At 38.8% G+C, this 14,969-nt stretch overlaps 2 protein-coding genes across 4 annotated transcripts in view; both read right to left on the bottom strand.

Moving 5' to 3' along the window:
* The window catches only part of LOC108039709 (neogenin), a 37,238-nt gene that overhangs the window by 13,396 nt on the left and 8,873 nt on the right, over window positions 1-14,969 (bottom strand). The gene's annotated exons all lie outside the window — the stretch shown is intronic.
* LOC108041810 lies at window positions 5,880-6,671 on the bottom strand. Its single transcript, XM_017119841.1, has 2 exons — window positions 6,282-6,671; window positions 5,880-6,227 (listed from the first exon to the last, which is right to left on the bottom strand). Exons 1-2 carry the CDS (start codon window positions 6,669-6,671, stop codon window positions 6,054-6,056), a joined length of 564 nt encoding a protein of 187 aa, XP_016975330.1. The 3' UTR covers window positions 5,880-6,053.

Genomic DNA, 14,969 nt, shown 5'->3' with positions numbered 1-14,969 from the left:
AATGTTTCTAGATACAATTATAACCGTTCGGGTTCTCTGTCTTTAATATGAAAAACAAAATTATTGTCGTATAGAAAGTCACAATAAATTATAATTTTAATTTTCCTAACCATATTTAAATATCTTCTAAAAACGGAAGAAATTGATCAACTCAATAGATCACAAAAGTCTTTCCCCATTACGAACACAATACCCCCGTCCTAATCCAGGGTACACTAAACCGAAAATCGCCAACTAAAATCTGTAAGCTTCGCAGCAGTTGGCCGCATTTGCATTTTGCCCCACTATCGAAATGTGCATCGCACGCTCACGCGACTCGAAAAAGGCCCACAGGCCGCACTCGCAACTGCAGCAGTGCCTAAAGTCGCAACTGCATCTGCAGCAGCAGCAGCAACAGCAGCCACATCCACTGCAGCAGCCACTTCAGGCGAAGACCTGGGCATCCATCCGCCATCGATTGGCTTGCCAATGTTGATTTTCCGTTTGGTTAGCTCACCTCCAAACTCCCCCCAACAAAAGGAAATGCGCCCGCAAAATAAGAAGGAAAGACGCAAATGTATGCAAAAAAAAAAGAAAGGGAGAAGAAAAATAAATAAAATTGCTGCGAACGGAAACTGCATCGACAACGACTGCATTGACCCCTTTTCCACCCACGTGCGTGTGAATTTGCCATGGATTGAGTTCCTCCCTTTCACCCGACTCCTACTCCACTTGGTGGGTATTTTATTGCACTAGTCCCCTGAAGGAAATAAAAGAAAGAAAATCGCATTGCTCACGTTGGCCAAAGTGCAAATGCCCAAGGAAAATAAAAAATTAAACCAAATTGGCTGAATATTTAATTGGCTAGCGGGGGCCGGGCAAGGAGAAGATTAAAGAGGGTAGAACTCAGAATAATAATGAAACTAAAGTTTTTAAAAGCATTTATAAGGTTAAGAAGTCTATCTCCTTATCCGGTTTATATAAAGGCCACATTGAAGATAGAAAAAAAACAAAGTTTGAACCTTTAAAATGGCTTCAGTGAGCACCCCTGAATTGAGAACTGTCAAAAAACTGACGCGGAACGCATATTGATCGCCTTTTCTAAAATTAGATATAGTGACTTACAAAACTGTCATTTAAACTTTTTAAGAGCAATTCTACTCAGAAACATCTGCCAAACTTAAGAAGTTTCCTTAGCCCCCCATAAAACTGATTAAATATAATTCAATGAGTTCAATGATTTTTTGAGTTGAAAATCTTTATTTGGGTAAACCACTTTTTAGTATGGTATACCCGAAATACTTTTTAATATTTGTTCGCGCCCAATTAAATATTTTCTCTTTAAAGCAATTCCCATCTGACCAAGGTTTTCCGCTCAATTGATTGTCACTTTCATCGCTTTGATTAACACCTTATGCGACACTTTTTCTTTCCTCACTAACTAAGCCACAAAATGGCCAGACCAAAAAGAGATGGAAAAAAAATTAAGTGAAAAGCTGCTCAGGGGCTGAAAAACCTTTTATGTTGAGTGGCCGCGAGGAAAAGTAATGACAGACGGAGGGAAAACGAGGGCCGTGACTTTGAAGAGCTACAGAGATTCAAATTCAAAAGCGACAGGATAAACTCAAAGCCGCATTGCCACATCCTGAATGCTTCCCAATTCCCAGACAACCGTCGTGCGTCCGAAATGCTGCACAAATATAATTATAAACGTCTGTCCGGCCATTAGGTGCTACGTTAGAAGCCTCCACCACCCCCGAAACCCAACCTCGCCCCCACTCTCTGCTCCAATTTGGCTCGGGGCGTGGCAACACCACACACTTTACCCCCCAACTGGTCTAAATTTAGTCGGGCCTGTCTGGCAGGTTCATGGAAATTGTCGCATCAAGTGAAAACATCAATGGAGATTTTGGGCGGGGGAAGCAGCTTTGATTTTGATTCTATTTTTTATCTGCATAGCGTTTGACATTTGCCAGTTCAGTTCAATGGCCAGGGAAAAGGCAATCAAATTGATGACTTTACTTCCCACTCCGGTTTCTGTGGCTACATTTCAATTATGCTAATTACAAGCAGCCATCAAACACCTAATGGCCATGGGCGAGGAGGACTTATGTAAGTCCAACCCCATTTTATCCCCTCCTCCAGCAAGTGCAACTTCTGGCTGTCGCTTTGCTTTGTCATTGAGCTATTGCGGTTTGGCTGCTAATTTATGGGCTTGTTCCGAACCAAACCATAACCCCTGAGAGTACGCCTTCTCCATCTGTAAATAAAACATAGAACTCGGAGCACGGAGTAGAGTAGTTTTTCCCCCTTGAAGGTTGTAAACATGCCGTACACAATAGATTCCCAGTTTTTGCCCATGAAACTCTGCGCAAAACTAAAGAAAGCAACAGACAGGAGATATCCTTCTTTTGTCCTGGAAATGAAGTACTCAAATTACAGGGGGATATACATGTGTGTGCGCCATAAAGCTGTCTGCAGCAATCCGATAATCATCTAAGGGCTTGCGCCACTTCATTTCGGGACAACAAATTTTATTATGCAGAAGAGATTTCTTTTTCTTTCAGACTTTTTTCAGTTTGCGTGTGAAGCGCCGCCACAAAGTAGGATATGTAGATGTCTAGATATGGCCGCATTAAAAATAAACTATTCTATATTGTTCATGCTCCTTAGAGAAAGAATGCCGTAGGCACCGAATGCCTCCTCACAAAAGACTTGCTCTGCATACAAAAAACCAGTGACGATGACAAGCAACTCTGTTGCAGATTCCCCAGAAATGGGCAAAGAAATTCCCCTTTTCCTGCTGGTTTCCGCCGACTTTGCAGCTAATTTGCCTCTGGCTATAATAATGCTTAAGCCAAGTAATAAACGCAGATTTTTTCCATCGTTTGGCAAGCAAAATCTTGGCTTGACTTTTGTTTACTTTGGAGGGCAAACAAGGAGCAGGCGACTTGATCCATTCCTCAAGTTAATTAAAGTTTTATCAAGCCAAGAGGTAAGCACGCAGACTTCTTATGGCATTTCCTGGAATGCAGCCGTCTTCTCTCCTCCTCAAAAACTTCATGTTTTATTCAATTTTATCTGTTGCTTTTGTTGTTCTCGACTGCGTAACTAGCTAAACTCAAGTTGTGAAGTACGAATTCCATCCGCAAAAGTGATTTCAAATGCATTTCGCCTTAAATGCTGCTGGGAGTTGGCCCAAGTTATATCATCATCATCATCTTTATTATGGCCTTCATGAATTCAGGTTTACTCGTTACCGTCTTCGATTTCAATCAATGTGCAGCAGCTTATTGAGATCTTTCCATCTCTCCTTTCTCATTTTCCTTTCATCGCGTGCTTTTGTTTTCCCTAACCTGGGGTTTTCCAAGGCACCGAATGCAACAAATGAAAATCATTGAATAGAGAGCGCAGAGCTAAGCCTTCAGCAGTTTATGACGCGTCAGTTTCAATGAGTTCGTGCCTGAATGGATCCCTTCGATGATGGCTTAGCAGCTGCTCTTGAGTGGAGATTATATGGAAAATCGTTTGGAAAATATATGTATTTAACTAGCAGGATCAAGTTCACTTTGCTTGCAGATTACCAAAGGTTTAATTCAGCTATAAGTTTCCTGGTTTTAAAAGCAAAGTCTAAGAAAGCCATCCAAATATTTCCCTCTTATCATCTCATTTTACCTCTTGAATTTGTATTCCTATTAAGAAGCATATTCCATTTCATACCTGCAAACAAAAGAGAGAAATAAGTCAATTAGAAATTGATACACATACATAAATTTAATTGGAAATAAATGTAATATGGGCAGCATAACCTCGATTCTTGTATGTTAACGCTCTCCCCAACCATTGGTTACATGGAAATCGATAAACGGTGTTCGATTACATGTCCGATAAGATATGAAATAGCATAGCTATGGAGACCACACATAACTCGGGATGGTATGAAAGCTGTAACTGCCGCCATATTGATAACTTATCGATGTGTGTCAAAGAGCACGGCTGCCATTGGAAATTATAAATCAATTTCCCGCCATTCATCGCCGATCGGTTGTGATAAGATTGCCATGGAGGGAAAAGGTTGGATCAGGGGGCTTTAGCATAATTACGAAACATGGCAGCCGGCGGAAAGGGCAACTTAAGCGGCTTACTCCACGGTTAGACCATGTCTCAGGTTGTCTCCGTGGATGTGTGTGCCTTTCAGTGTCTATATGTGATGTTTTAATTAAAGCAACCGACGACGACTGACCGGTCGTCAAAGCGTCGCCAGTTAGCAGGCACAACTATCGGTCAATAACTTGGCCCAGGCACGCGCCACATACAGTGGAGCGACACTAACATGAACCAGTACTGCAGGGATTTCAAGTTGAGTAAAAAATGGAATTGCTAACTAAAAAGGTAAAAGAAATTTTAATTGAAGTAAGGTAATTACAGCCCAGGAGATAAAAATTATATCTCTAATTTGATGTCCTAAGATAAAACAGCCTCAGGTTTTTATATTGTGATTTTCATATACAGTTAAAATAGTTACTTTTACTTATTAGTTCTTTATAACTATTTAATATTCGTTTAAGGTAACTTTTTTAGGTATGTTTTATATTTACAATCAATTTGTTCCATTTAAGTACAATACATTCTTTTTGAAAGAAGTTCGCCATATTAAGGTTCCACTGTGCACGTCCAAAGGTCCGGCTATGTGTGTGGTATTTATTTAGGGCTTAGCAAGAGTCAGTCCATAAAAGAGTTGCTTGATTGCTGGGCAAACGGACTCCCAATTGAATTTTACCCGCCATCTAACTCGGAGAATGTTCAATTATTCGAGGACAAACGAGTTTTTTGCATGACCGTCGCAAAAGCCAGGAATGAAATGGGTAATCTTGGGAGCGGCTGCTTCGGCCTGCTCATCCATTCCATTTTTCTGGCACATTTAATTGCAGCAATCAAATGGTTTTGGGCGGTGCCACCTGGGAAATTTCCTCTGGCGCATATATCATTTCATTTGCCTTTAATTTGACACATGACGTGGGGGCATTTCTGGGGCCTCGACTACTTCCTGTTGCTGCCATTTGCAAAATGGCCGCCCTGACTGTTGTCTAACAAAATGGCCGCCCTGGCTTCTTCCGCTCGCCAGCCTGCACATAAAAACCCCGTATACCCACACACCCACCCAGAGTTCATTGGTTTCTGAGCGGCATTTTTCACTTGCTCTGGCAAATGACTTTGGCCACATGCTGGGGCTCGCTTTTCCCCCACCGACTCCCTCAATTTCACCGCATTTTCTCACATTCTCCCCGTCCGAAGCAAGTCGCTAAGCTGGGCTAAGTTGAGCGCTTTTCCGCTGCCGGCGTTGCCTTTTCTTTGTCCTTTGGCATCCAACGACAACGAGGACGTTGCTGATGCGCAGCAAAACTTTTGCATTATGAAATTGTAAATGTTAGCCAACAGACAGCCAGAAATTTACACTCTTCAGCAAGGTGGCTCCCATGTTTTTCTTTACAAAAATCGAACTTTTCTGATCCATTAAGAACTGATTTTGTTTCTTGTGTAATTTGATATTTCAGTTAGATTTTCTTCAACAAAATAAACAAAAGAGTTCTGAAGTAAGGCAAGCAAGGTCGCACTCTGCTTTATGCATGAAACCAGTGAAAATTGAATAAATTAAACAAATTTATTCACTGATTTAATAACAGATTTTTTGCATAGTTTTAATTGAGGAAACTGGTATGTGTTCGTCAGTGTTCTGTACTACGCACTTCTGTTGCCTCCAACTGTCCAAACGTTTTAGAAAAATCGTTTTGCAGTTTGCCGGGGGGAAAAACAAACTTTTCACCCCTTGAAACGAATTTTCATCTACATATACATATATATTAGGTTTGTGGTGTGAGGAATTAAATTCTTATCTTTTGTTCAAAGTTTTTGTATGGTATTTGTTCTATCAACTTATTCCATTTTCATTGCTTGCCCTATGTCGATTTAGCTGCAGAAGAAATCAAACATACATTTAGTCTTTTATTTAATGATTTTTCCTTTTCGATTTTGATTTTATTTAATTTCACAAGTACAGTTTAAGTTCAAATAATCTAAAACCGTATATTTGGATTATTGTCCACATTAATGTCAAAATATGTATTAACAACGCCCCTCCACACACCCTCGGTGGCCATTCTAATACTAAACATGTAGCTGCCCTTCGGAAAGGGAATTTTGGCGTACATTTCATCGGCCAGAACAAAGTCCTTTAAGATAAAGTCGTGCTATAGAAATAAGATATTATCACGTTTATATTAGAGGATAGAATCTTCTATTACAGAACTTACGTTGATAGGACAAGTGTGGTTTAAATTAGTGTATGGCATCAGAGCCTTGTAAAATAAGTGGAAAACACTCAACGGGTTCGGATGCCTTAAAAAGTGGCAAAAGTCGAAGGTAACATTGAATAGAAACGGATGGTATCCCGACAATTTCTTATATACGCTAAAATTGATCGTAATATTGCGAATAGGAAGTTTTAAGATTTTAAAGTGTATATTCTCGGCGATGATGCCACGTCCCAAGACTTTCAGACGGCATGTAACCACCTCTAAATATAATTTGTCAAATGCTTCACATTTAACGTTAGTATGACGGGTAGTAATGTCTCCATTGTTCTCCGAAGCTATTAACGTTAACACAAACACTGTGATTACTGTGAACTTCATTGCAAAATGATACTAAATGCTGATAGATTTTACGTTTCAATATCGTTGGCAACCTTTTGGAAACAAACATAATTATTTTATAGTTTATTTTTTTTTAAACAATTTTCTGATTAATGCTTGTAATTTTATTGTCATTAGATGATCATACATAAGAGAACGTATTATAATTATTGAAGCGTAATAGTTGTCAGATAAACAATATTGGTCTGAAGGTTTATCTAATGGTTTTTTAAAGAGATTTATAAAAAATCAGCAGTCCAATTTTGGACCTATCCATGGTTGTGGTACCATTGAACTGGGGTAATTGCTTGTCCACATTTTGAATATCTTAAATCTTCATATTTTAAAATTTGGCAAAAATGTTAAATGTCAGCTCAATAAATTAATAAATTTATATTATTTGGAGTTCCAATTTATACATTTTTTTTGTGTGCACGAATCCGTTTTATTGCGATTCTTCTATTCATCCCGACCTGGATATTTTGTGTCATTTTTAACGGGAAAATCAATTTCCCAGTCATGGCTGGGTGATTCAGTGATGGGATTGCAGGGCGAAAGATTAAAATGCATTTTCCGAGACTCATAATTATCCGGGCCCTATGCCAATTTCCCGTTTTGAAGGGAGGTTTTCTTCCGGGCACGTGTGCCACAGTTAGTTTGTGTAAATATCCCTTTTTGGCCTCTGTTTTCTTTTTTCTAGTCTGCTCTATAAACTTATGCATCGCTGCGCTTTGACAAACCATAATCCCCTGGCAGTAAAAATATGGATTTCATTTCATGTTCCATATTTTATGGTCTCAAAGCGAAATGAGAACGATGGAAATGAGAAATAGTTCTCCCCAGTGCTAATGGCCAGTTGTTAAACTTTCAAATTGATCCATGTATTTCACAGTCGGATGCGGCTGTAGTGCACAACGCATATTTTCCTGCCCCTCGTTTGATGTTTTCTTGGATCCGTAAAAAAGAGGGCCGCTCCCCGAGAATCGAGTATAAATCGTAGTGTCAAAGAGCGCTGGAGAATATAAATTTATGATTTATCGAAAGCATATGCGTTACCTCCTACAGGAAGTACCCGGCGAGTCTTTGTAGAGGCGAGTTTTTCCAATTATTATTAGCATTTTACAATCGCTTGGGCATGTTTTGAATGGTTCTTTAGTGCACATCGAAGACCACACCCCCTTGAAAGTAGACGAAGAAAACACTGACAGATGTCCCAGCGACCAGATGTCGATTCCTGGGGGATCTAGCCAGGAATCAACTTCGATTTGTCCAAGTCAAGTGACGAGGATTTAAGAAGAAAGTTTGCCTTCAGAAGTTAAACGTATGTATATTTGTACAATTGAATCAAAATTAAGCGGAAGTTAACAGCAGCTGCTGGTTGTGGGTGTCGGAAGCACTCTCCAAAAATATCCAGAAAATTTAAAATTATGGTCTGCCCGCCTGACACTGACTTATGTGCAGGTTAAGTGCCGCTGACAGATTTTGACACATTGCGGCAATGTCACGAAGCGAAATGCATATTCAAGATTTCGTTAAGTCACTGTCTGCTGCTTTGATTAGAGCCAAAATGCAATGTGAAAGTCGATTGAGTTGTGGAAACGAACACTTCTTTAATTAACATATGCTGCGTCCTGTTGTTGTTTGTCTTTTCCAACAGCTGCTGCGGTCTGCAACTTTTCCCAAGCGGTATTTGTTGTTTCGGTTACCGTTTATGCTGTCGGTGGTTGCCTAACAAATTAATTTCATATTACGTCCGCCCGCTCGTGTATGTACAGCTGCGGTCAAAATAAAAGTTTTTTTCTTTTCCGAATATTAACAATGTTTAAAATTGTTTTGTGGTTAGCATTATATTCCTCTCATCTATGAGTGAGCATGAAAAGTTAATTATGCGAAAATAATTTAGATGACTCAGTCTAATATTTCAATGGTTTCAAAAGTAATACAGAAACATTTAAATATCTAATAATGTATTTTAAAAATCATTCAGTTGTAGAGAACTTCAAAATATTTATACAATTATCTAAAAAAAAATGTAGACCCACTTAAATTTTAATTGAAGAAAAGGTGGAGTCAAATTAAAATTTGCAGTTTTGGTTGTATTGTTTTGACCTCAGCTGTAGATGAACATAAACTTCAGCATTATAGTTCATTTTGCACTCGGGTTACATGTGTGTGGAATAGCCGTTTGGATGGATCCTATCCTATCCTATCCCATCCCATCCTTTCTTTGGCAGCAGTTCCAATTGAAATTAATGTTTTATGGTTTCTGCAGCGACCGCACACAACACAATGACAGCAAAGGGAAAATACGACAGCTGGACATAGGAAGAACGGGAGTAATTTCAACAGTTTTGTGCCTTCTTGTATTTCAACCCGCTTTTCCTAATGCCAATTTGCCATGGAGAGTTTCCTGCAAGTGACAAAAGAAAATGCCAATCCTTGGGCCAGACTTTCTTTCCCTTTTCTTAGTTCTTCTTTCCGTTCGCCGCCTCACTTTGTTTCGCTTTTGGCTATGGCAAATTGGACATTCTTCTTCAAATTTCCTGTTTATGCTCCATAAAATCCATCGAAGCGTTTAATATTGGCAACTTAAGTTGCTGGAAATAAAGGAAGCGGCAGGAACAACGCGCCAAGTACGTGGTCTGGGACTCAAATTGGTTTGTTGAGGTATGTACTATATTATATGCAAAGTGAGGGAAGCGTCTGGCATTGAATTTATTTGTCATTGTCTGAGTCAGAGTAGTCAGCTGTTTGGATATCCACAATTTATCTGCCATGATTTAAGTGAAAAAGTTCGGAAACATTTCAATTTATCTTCTGCCAGAGTTGACAGCTCTAATTTGATGGAACATTTTCCATAATTTGTATGCTCAGACAGAATCCCTTAACTCAAACCTCCAATTTGTATCAAACAACATCAAATTAAGGAGACAGAGAAGAAAATAAGTTTATCAATCAATGAGTTAAAAGATTTTCACGTTTTGTAGTTCTATAAAAGTTACGGAGGCTATAGGGTTAACTTAGTTTTACATTATTATTTAAATTGATTAAATAGTTAACATCAATTAACAAATAAAAGAGATATGCTTCTAATATAATTTTCACTTTAAAAGACATGTTTTCTTATAATCGTCAATAAATATTGTCTGACTTAGAAAAATTCAAGTTATGGAAATAAGTCTGTATTTTGCCACTGATAATTTTGAATGAAAATTTGTCCGGCAAAAGAGAGAGTTGAGTTTTCATCATTATCAAGCTATTTTTTTGCATATCAGTCCAAGTGGGTTTGGTTCAGGCTGGATTATGCAACTCGTCTGGGGCAGCTGGAAAATGCAGTTGCATTTTTGGCTGCATTTTGCAGTGGCATTTTGCAGTTGCATCCCACGCATGACTTGAACGACTGGCGCCTGCCCACGTTTAGGCTGTTAATTGAATTTTTCGCCTAACGTATAAAGCTTCATAAATAAACGTGTACAATAATAATAACAAAACTTATCGCAAAGCGTACCTCAAAAAAAGAAACGGGTTTTATTTCGATTTGATCAAATTTATGTCAATTTCAGAATGTGTTAATTGCTGTTGACGTCGATTTATGTGTCGCATAATTTTATCGGGGATAATGACAGGCAACCGCAATAACAAGTGCATACTTAGTGGCGCGTTAGCAAGGAAAACACTCTAAAAAGTTTAGCTAACCGGAATGCAAATTTAAATTGGCACATGCAAATAAAAGGGGCGTAAAGTGGGAGGATGAACCTTTCCAAAAAGAGGGGATTACATTTTGTTGATTTATATTTGATGAAAATGGAATTTGAAATGAGTATCTGTCACACATTTTGTTATTTATCGTTTTGGTGGTATACAATATTCAATGATTCGATTGGATTTTATGTATTTTTTATGTTCCATTTCATAGAAAGAAGAGGAATTTAAAGCATTTTTCAAAAAGCCATTAAAACTTAAAATAAGAAGGGCGAACAGACATTTTGATAATAAAATTTATCTTTTATAAAATTACCCAAATTACGTAAAACTTTGAGAGAATGTATTTTGCCCATTTATCATCATAATTTTCCCATTATCAAATTTATTTTTGATACTTTGTGCATTCACCTGTAAACGAGAATGGAGAAAAGAGAAATCCAATTAATGAATAATGAGTTCTGTAGTTTTTCAAATAAAGCAAAAGTTATAAGCAGCCCATAATTCAACTTGAATGCGTTCACACCTCCAAACAGACACACACTTTAGCTAACTTAATTTTCAGGCAGTAAAAGTTTTTACAAATAATTTCTTTCTCCCCTTTTTTGTTGACTGAAACACCCACACAAAAAATGGGGAGTGTCAAAGGGGAGTGAAAAGGCAATTTTGATAAGACAGAGCCAGATATTTGTGCGCTCCAGTTGGCAACAAATTATGAAAATGAAAAATGCCATCAAAGCAGCGTAAATCATCTGATTTTGACATGCATTATTATTTATGTCCGGGGTCGCCCCAAAAACAAAAGAAAAAGGGGGCAAACATGCATAACTCTTGACTCTTAAGTACAAATCAGGCGGCAATAAAGGTGTATAAAACCGTTCAGATAAGTGTGATTATTGTTCAGCTGACAGCTTTTAAATCATATTTAACTGTTTAAATGTTATGTGGCGCTCAGTATTTAAATATAGTATGCTCCCCATTACGCATAGTTTGCCCATTATGAATCATCAGCATTCAGCAAAAAGATGAGCAGGAAAAGCAGCAGGAACAGGAGCAGGAAAAACTGAAAGCACTTGGCATTTGACTTCTGTCCCGGGTTCCCGTTTCTGAATTTTATGGCATTTTATTTTAGCTCAACTCCAACCCAACCCCACCCGGAAAACCCACACATTTCCAAGGCCCTCTGCCACTTCTCTCGATGTCTCGGCGTTTGGCCCCGTCAAAACAACATTTCTGCGTTGGGCAACCACAGAGAGTCAAACAAACAACAGCGCCAGCGACATCGACTGCACTTGGAGAAAATCACTCATTGAAATTCAAAATACAGGGTTTGCTTAAAAAGTTTAAACTTTGAATAAAACGGGCATAGGTAAGAGTGATTCAGAAGCCTAATTCATTCAAACTACAACACAAAATCAAGCCGACTCAACAAATCTAAAATTCCAAGGAATTTCTTTGTAATTCTCCTTAAAAGAACATAAATAATTTAAACTACATTTTTAATCCGTTTCATAGATTCAAAAAGGTTAAATCATCATTATTTTGTATAAAGTAAGTTAAGTAACACACCAAGTTACCTGGTTCTGAGAAACGACTTTAATTTTATTTAAAAAGGAACATTTATAATTTAAATCGTAATCACACATTATTGTATCATTCTGGAATACATAGATTAAAATTCATAATGTTTGTTTTAGTTTTTAGATTAATGACTCTAATAACTTAAGCTCTTTCACATGTTTCCAAATGACCCAAAATAGTTTCCTGTGCATGAAATACACTATGGGATATATATAATAAAGTGAAGCTGTTGAGAGCCGCGTTAGATGACGATGACGATGCTCACAGCCTGCGTCGGGGGTTGGGGGTTGGGCATGCGGATGAGGGTGAGGGTGAGGGTGAGCAGGGTGCCAGAGAACCAGGGCGAGGGAGGATGGATAGCGGGAATTCTCTGTGTGGCAAGCGTCTGTTGCAAAATCAAAAAAATATTGTGCGTTAAGAGGGATGCTTGGTGGACTGGGCCAACAACTACCAACAGCTGAGAACAGGCCGAAAGGGGGTGGGTGAAATTGAGTCTGGATGGGGGAGGAAAATCGATAAATGCCTCGAACATATGAATTATGTGTCTGTGCACGCCCCGACCGTCCTCCACTCCTCATCGGATTTCCCACTCCGAGATTCAGCTGCGGTTCTTCATCGGGTTAAGTTCAAGTGGCAGCTCATTGCACTCCGGCCAGAGATACATTTTACAATTTCGCATTTAATTCTCCAGAGCCATTCGCCCGGATTGGGTTTTATGGCCTGGCATCAATTGGCGCCCACACACGCAGTTGCTGTAGCTTTTGGTGTTGCAAAACTGGACAACAGTATTTTGTGCTCTGCCCACGATGGCATGGAGCTGCACTGACCGCATTAGATAGCAAAACCCCTCCGGTTCTGGCCAGTCCAGTCCTGTCCCATGAATGTTTTTGGCAACTCATATGCAAATATGTTGCCAATGGCCAAGGGAAAATGGGAACAGGTCGAGTGCTGCTGGCCAAATCAATGAATGTGTTTGGACAAGTGGTAGCCATTGTGTCAACCCGAATCCCTTACACCATTCACCGGGGTCCTTGGGCATTAATCCGTAAGATACGAGTGCTCGTACATTCTGCAAGAGCAATTTATACTTCATTTCTATTTCATAGTCAAAATCAGTGATGGGAAAGGTACAAATCGGTTTACCTTGCTAAGGTACAAAATGTTATATCTATAACGTCAAAAGCAATATCTTTTTTAGTGAGAGATATTAAAAATTTAATTGGCTTCTCTTGTGAGAGAAACAAAATTTAGATGGTGATTTCCAAGTGATTACAGAAAGACCAAAGATGAAAAAACATTTAAAAGAGAGAGACATTTAATGAATTCAAAGGAAAATGTATTTGCCAAGTTTGAAATAAGTACTTGTTTATTGATTAATGTTGATAGAGAGGCACATTTATATAGATACTTCCCATCACTGGTCATAATTTCCGTACTCCCATTTTCCGACCGCAAACAGCATGATTTATGCTGTAAACAAACCCCAAGACTTAATTAAAATTGAATAGTAAAACTCTGGGGGAAATCGTTATCTCGTTTATAAATTAAGCGGCAGAGAACAGTTGAACTTATAACCTAAAGCTGCTGGAGCTGCTGGCCACAAAACCAATTTGGCCCGTCCACTGGCAACTTTCATAAATAGAAAGCGTTTCTGGGATGCATTGCATATCCAATTGGTAAATGCTGATACGATTGTCTGGATTGTCTAGCTTGAAGAAAAAATACAAGAAAAACACTGAACAATAAATTTTTCATGCTCAACACAAACGCACCATGTACGTACATATATTTATTTATGACAGCACGCAGGTCGTAGCCACGACTCCAAGTTCGATTCGGAATTGACCCCCGAAAAGTTATCTACACATCGCCGACGTCTGCGGTTTCCCCCGCTCTCTCCATATATGAGCTGATAAATGAAAAATCTAGCGCAACGTCGCGTCGTCCCAGCCGATTCCGATCCGATTCCAAGTTTCAAGTTGGTGATAAGGCAATCAATAAGGCAAACACACAGCTCGAGGTTTATTGAACCCCCTAGGAAAATAAGGGAACCCACCTCCGTACCATCTGGCCGAAGTGCAATTAAGTGGGTTTCCATTTATTTTTTGGGGCCATTCGATTGCAGTTTTGTTTATTTCTTGCTTAATGGTGATTTATGTTGCGGTTCGATGGGTTTTTCGGGAGGCCTTTGGGGGTTTAGTAAATTGCCAGTCGAATATCTCAAATAAGTTTGTTTAGGAATCAGTTACAAACATATTTAGATATGATAATGCAGTAAATATTTGCGAGCGAATCAAAGTCTCCAGAAAGTCAGAGCACCAACTTACCTGAGGGTGAGAGATGGGACACACACACATGCGATTGGGTGTCAAGCAAAATATTTGTAAGATAATATTTACACACAACCAATGCCGCAGATTCGGGGAGAAGTGGTGAAAGAAAGATTTGGACAAAATATTTGTGCGTGTCAACAAACCATGATGATGGTGCTCTTCGGCTCAAATTGAAATTCATTCCACGTTTGCCGGAGCGTGACCGATCCCGATCTCTATATAAATGATTTGATTGACATCAATAATTGCATGTACATACATTTCCATGCATTTGTCATATGTTGTTGGTAGCCAACCACCGAAAAAAAAAATTAAATGGGCAATAGTAGAATCCGTATCAATTTGCATATGTCTCTAGTGACAACGACGGTGTTTGCATAAAAAATAAACAGAGCTCTGCTGATTGACGTTGAACGTTCCCCCGAAGCATAATTAAATACATTTGATGTGGCTATTCGGCCATCAGAATGCCAGCTATTTGGAAAGGAATAAGAACATTCGTTGGCTTACGGGGGAGAAAGTATGGGCTCACCAAATATCAGTGGAAATTTGTTCGATAAAAGTGTCTATATAGTTTAAGGCTCCGAGTATACATAAATCATTAAAAACATTAATTGTTTTACTTTTTTATTTGTTTTTTTAACATCCGTATTTAAAAAAAAATATTTTAGTTTAATTATTA

This window comes from Drosophila rhopaloa, unplaced genomic scaffold, assembly GCF_018152115.1.
Source record: "Drosophila rhopaloa isolate 14029-0021.01 unplaced genomic scaffold, ASM1815211v1 contig_115, whole genome shotgun sequence".
NCBI classification, from domain to species: domain Eukaryota; kingdom Metazoa; phylum Arthropoda; class Insecta; order Diptera; family Drosophilidae; genus Drosophila; species Drosophila rhopaloa.
Note: the sequence above shows the minus strand (reverse complement) of the source record. Positions and strands in the feature narration are given on the sequence as shown.

Bases quoted from the DNA above. Each gene is read 5' to 3' on its own strand.
- LOC108041810 (XM_017119841.1), bottom strand. From the start codon at position 6,671: ATGAAGTTCACAGTAATCACAGTGTTTGTGTTAACGTTAATAGCTTCG. The intron at 6,228-6,281 runs GTAATAGAAGAT...TTATTTCTATAG, and splicing joins GTCCTATCAACGTAAGTTCT to CACGACTTTATCTTAAAGGA.